This window comes from Austrofundulus limnaeus, unplaced genomic scaffold (assembly GCF_001266775.1).
Source record: "Austrofundulus limnaeus strain Quisiro unplaced genomic scaffold, Austrofundulus_limnaeus-1.0 Scaffold538, whole genome shotgun sequence".
Lineage (NCBI taxonomy): Eukaryota > Metazoa > Chordata > Actinopteri > Cyprinodontiformes > Rivulidae > Austrofundulus > Austrofundulus limnaeus.
The window spans coordinates 60,692-65,877 of NW_013952940.1; the positions used below are offsets into that span (position 1 = coordinate 60,692).

Below are 5,186 nucleotides of genomic sequence, written 5' to 3' on the forward strand. Positions count from 1 at the left end.
CAGCCTAGGTGGAGTAGTCGAACACAGATCCACTGATCCTTCAACACAGAGCATCTTCAGAAGACAAGCTGATAAAATTAATTTTAAAAATCTGTATTATTCGATACAAGTGTGTATTGAACTTAAAGCACTGTTCGATACGGTTCGATACGGGTACATGTATTGTAGTCCTGGTCAGGTTAAGCAACTCCAGTTTCAAAAATTTCATAGTATTTTGCCCAAATTGTATTTTTTAACCCTTGCATTGTCATTAATTTTACACTATAATGTTGTTCTGGCAGAAATGTTATGATCTTACCAGATGTGGCCCAGGCTGCACTAGAAGTGCTACATCAAGGTACCGCTGCTGGAGTTCTATGTAAACATTGATGTAATGTGCAGAAAAGCTGCTCCACACATTTCTGTTTTTTTTTTATTATCTGGGTGTTCTCTTTAAAAAGTCTTCAGCTGATTTTGTGTGTCTTTCCTGTCCTATCTAAATCAAACCAGTTGAGGAAGATGGCTGCCCATCCTGCTGAGGGTTTTTTTCCTGTTAAAATAGGATGACTTCTTTCTACTGTCGTCATTGTGCCGCTCAGGATAGGAGATTGCGACAAAGCTGCTGGTTTTCTTAGATTGGTCATTTTTACTAACTGATATCTTATACCCAGAATTGGACCCAGTTTCTCAAAACTGAGGGCACAACAGATAACTGTTCATAACCTTATTTACTAAAGAGACCACCAACCATGAAGATGCTGTCTTAGTAATGATGGGTCAATGGAAAGCAGAAAAACCACATACCCAAAATAGCAAAAGGGGGTATGTGTTCTAGTTAGAGGCGCTTTGGTTTAATTTTATTATCAAATGGTTGGTGAAGAATGTGTTTGAAGACTAACCATTCTGGAGTTGTAGCTGTGAGATTTGACTGGTAAAGTAGCCACTGGACAGTAGATCCTCTTTTCCTTCTGACGACGGTTACAGAACCAAACTCGGACCACCTCCTTCTCCATGGAGAGCTGCTCTGAGATCAGGGTGATCTCCTCCGAGTTGGGTTTGGGGTTCTGAAAAGTGAAAAAAAAACAATAAATGAGGATTTTAAAAAATATATAAATTAAAATAAAGCATTTATTGATTTAGTTATGAAGCGTAAATGTGTAAATATTTGCCATGTATCGTCACACACTCGCATAAGGACAATACAAACACAGAGGTGCACTAAATTAAAGTACTTAAGTATTTACTTTTGAAAATACTTAAGTATTCAAAAGAGCATGCATTTAAAAGTACTCAAGTATTCAAAAGTACAAATTAAAATTTCTAATATCAGTACATTGCTGTATTGGTTTCAGTGATTTTACAGAACCTTGTAACTCTCAGAAACCACCTGATGTATTGAAACGTAGAACCACTCTGCTACAAATAAAAACTACCTGTAAAGATGTCAGCATAAAAATACAATAAAGTTAGTGTTGAGTTCTTAAATGCAGAAATGTAGTTTATCTGCAGTGAACCCATAAGACGTTTAAACTGATAGGAACTATTTTTCAGTCCTAGAATCTGAAACATCGAGCCACATATGGTCATGGGTGTACTGGTTTCTCTACTCTCTTCAATCGTTTAAATTGCTGGGTTCTCTTTGAAATGAAGGTGGAGCTCAGCTTGCGACGGTTAATGAAGGTGATGTAATTCCAAATCTACCAAAGGTGTGAGCTACGTCTGTGATTGGTTCCCTTCGTGAGGAGCATTGTGTGGCCAAATGTATTTCTTGAAAAACAGCAACAGCTGATTACAAAGCTATGCTAAACCAAAAGTAACAAGTAACTAACAAGCTTCCTAGAAATGTAGTGGAGTAAAAAGTACAATATTTGTCTTTGAAATGTAGTGGAGTAAAAAGTACAATATTTGTCTTTGAAATGTAGTGGAGTAAAAGTCATAAGTATCCCAAAAATAATTACTCAAATAAAGTAAAGACACACAAAAGATGTACTTAAGTACAGTACTCAAGTAAATGTAGTCCACTACTGTCCGCCACTGTCAATATCCAATATAATTATTGCTGTTATGGCCGATAACCGATATTTACCGATATTGCACAAACACACAAATTATATTACACACAAACAGACTTGGGTCTTTTTTTGATACTGTATATAAACAACCAGACCTCTGACTCTATCAGGGCTGCCCGGTGTCACCGTTTCTGTTCATAACTTACTTGGGACTAATTTCTCAGTGCAGCCAGGGGCCGGAGGAAGTCCGGTCCGGTGGCCTCAGGATTTCATCTCTGCTGTTTGCAGATGATGTGGTTCTGTTTGCATCATCGCACCAGGATCTTCAGCTCTTACTGGAGCAGTTCACAGCTGAGTGTGAAGCGTCTGGGATGAGGATCAGCACCTCCTAATCTGAGTCCGTGGTCCTCAGTTGGAAAAGGGTGGATTGGATTGCTCTCTCTGGGTTGGGGGTGAAGTTCTGCCTCAAGTGGAGGAGATCAATAATCTCGGTCGGGGTCTTGTTCACGAGTGAGGGAAGAATGGAGCGTGAGATTGATAGACAGATCGGTGCAGCTTCTGCAGTTTTGCGGACTCTGTACCGGTCTGTTTTGGTGAAGAGAAAGCTGAGCTGTAAGGCAAAACTCTGTTTACCGATCAGTCTACGTTCCTACCCTCACCTATGGTCACGAACTTTGAGTAGTGACTGAAAGAACAAGATCACAGATACAAGCGGTCAAAATGAGTTTTCTCCTCAGGGTAGCTAGACTCTCCCTTGGAAATAGGGTGAGAAGTTCAGTTATCTGGGAGAGATTCAGAGTAGAGCCGCTGCTCCTCCACCTCCAGAGGAGTCAGTTGAGGTGGTTTGGGCATCTAGTAAGGATGCCTCCTGGACGCCTCCCTAAGGAGGTGCTTCAGGCATGTCCAACTAGGAGGACACCCCAAGGAAGACCCAGGACACAATGGAGAGACTATGTCTCTCGGCTGGCCTGGGAACGCCTTGGAGTCCTCCTGGAAGAGCTGGAAGAGGTGGCTGGGGAAAGAGAGGTCTGGACTTCCCTGCTCAAGCTGCTGCCCCCGCCACCCGACTTCAGATAAAGCAGAAGATAATGGATGGATAGATGGACATCTGACATGGCTCTACTTCAGTTGTTCCTGGCTACGCAGCATCAATATCACTATCATGATCAAACCGGAAGCAAATTCCACCAACTTGTTGTGTGGTCATTAATAAATGAATCTGAATCTGAATCTGAAACGGAAGCTGCTCAACCAACCCTCTCCCCTCCCAAAACAGAAACGCAAAGATAAAAAGTGGGAAATCCATATCGGACATTAATATCGGCCCAGTTTAAAATATCGGACCGATACCAATATTCTAAAAAAATGACCAATATCGTCCGATACGATATTAATGCCGATATATTGTGCATCCCTTTTTGAGGACAAACATTTACATTTTTGAATTTTCTCGCTAATCTCCCGAATAAAAATATGATATGAAGCCTAAAGGTGAGCTTAATGCTAACATTACTTTTCTTTGCATGCTAACAGTTAGTATTTCTCACAGTACCTCCTAAATAAAAGGGTAATGGGGGGAACAAAGGTGAGAAAAACATTAACGTTAGCCTGCTAACATGACTTATCTTAGTTTGTTAAAAGCTGTCTGTTTAATAGTTTATTAGTTAGTACAAACTTTTACATTTTAGCTTTTTCTTGCTAACCTCCCAAAAATAAGAATGGTTTGAAACACAAAGGTGAGCTGCTAATATGACTTTGCTTAGCATGATAACAGTTAGCATTACCTCCCAARTGAAAGGAAATACAAATTAAAATAGAATTATTATACTTAAATTATTAACTGGAAAATGACTAATTTCATTGATTTATTAYAAAYTAAAAGTGTATTTAATTTGAATATTTGATGGCAGGTATTAATATATTCATTTGTTTACAAAAGTAAAACATTTGTGAAGAGGAGATGAGACTTGGTTAATTGGCTTATGTTTTGATTTGTCTATGCAGTATCTAATTGTCATTCTCCACACATCAGTTATGATAAATGTGTGATGTTACAAAAGTTCACCCTAAAATACATCATCAGATGTTGTATGTACTTCGATGAAGTCGGTCTTACATCAATGAAACGCTTCTCCAAAGTCAGCTTTATGTTTGTTTCTATGCTTGTTCTCTTTTTTCTTTTGCGCCCGTAGCCTTCGATCAGAGGTGGCAGAGAGGTCGAGGTGCTCATACAGTCAGAAGGTGAGTTCTCTAAAAGACGCAAAGATCTGTTAAACACAATAAACGTAACTGATCGTAGGAAGGTTGTAATAACAGTGTCATCGTGTACCTGCATCACTCAGCCATTTCTCCAGCAAAGGTTTGAGCTTGCACATATTTTTGAAGCTGAGATTGAGGGCTTCAAATCGAGAGATTGTGGTCTGACTGAAATCGTTTCCGTACAGTTTTCCCATGGCGAGGCCCACGTCACCCTGTGACGAAACAAAGATAGAAGATTTATGTAAAGAAGTTCTCATCAATAGAGCTCATAAAAAAAACATTTCTCCTTCAGTTACCTGAGTGAAGCCCAGCTTGATGCGTCTTTGTTTGAACGCTTTGGCAAATTGCTCCAGTTCTTCCAGATCATTTGGTTCTTCCTGTGGCGCCACCGACATGTGTTTGGGCATCTGCAGGTGGGACATGTCCATGTGGTTCTCCATGGACGGTCCTACCAAACCGGCACGGCTCACAGCCTGGGTCAGAGAAACGCCACAGAGAGAATTCTCCAYAGGTGAAAAAATAACACGTAGAAAAAGGTTTGTTGACTATAATGAATCTGTGGGAAGTGCAAAAGTGGCTTTTAACCAACTGAAACAATACTGGAGATGTTTGACCATGAACACCTCATACTGTCAGACACAGAGGTGGAGGGTTGATAATCTGGGCTCAGTGTAGTGACAGAGGGACACAAACTCCCATRTTTATCTAAATATTCTAGAGTCAAACGTTGGGCCTTTGCCTTTCAGCTGAAGCTTCACTCAAACTGGGTCGAGCAAACGGGCAGTGAAYCCAAACAAAACAGAACCGCTGAGAAGAATCCAAGAGTTGGACCAAGTCAAAGTCCAAACCTTCAGTCTAAGTTAAAGGGGCAATATCATGTAAAATCAACTGTTTTGAGTTTTATATCGTGTTATAATGTTATACTCTCATAAAAAC

The 5,186-nt window shown here is 40.1% G+C and overlaps 1 protein-coding gene across 1 annotated transcript in view; it reads right to left on the minus strand.

Moving 5' to 3' along the window:
- pou2f3 (POU class 2 homeobox 3) overlaps positions 1 to 5,186 on the minus strand; it is a 17,146-nt gene that overhangs the window by 5,268 nt on the left and 6,692 nt on the right. The window contains exons 5-8 of the mRNA XM_014026255.1: positions 4,547 to 4,723; positions 4,321 to 4,462; positions 4,108 to 4,241; positions 879 to 1,043 (exon numbers count right to left, since the gene is read on the minus strand). Of these exons, the coding sequence (XP_013881709.1) occupies positions 879 to 1,043; positions 4,108 to 4,241; positions 4,321 to 4,462; positions 4,547 to 4,723 (618 nt within the window). The remainder of the gene's footprint in view (positions 1 to 878; positions 1,044 to 4,107; positions 4,242 to 4,320; positions 4,463 to 4,546; positions 4,724 to 5,186) is intronic.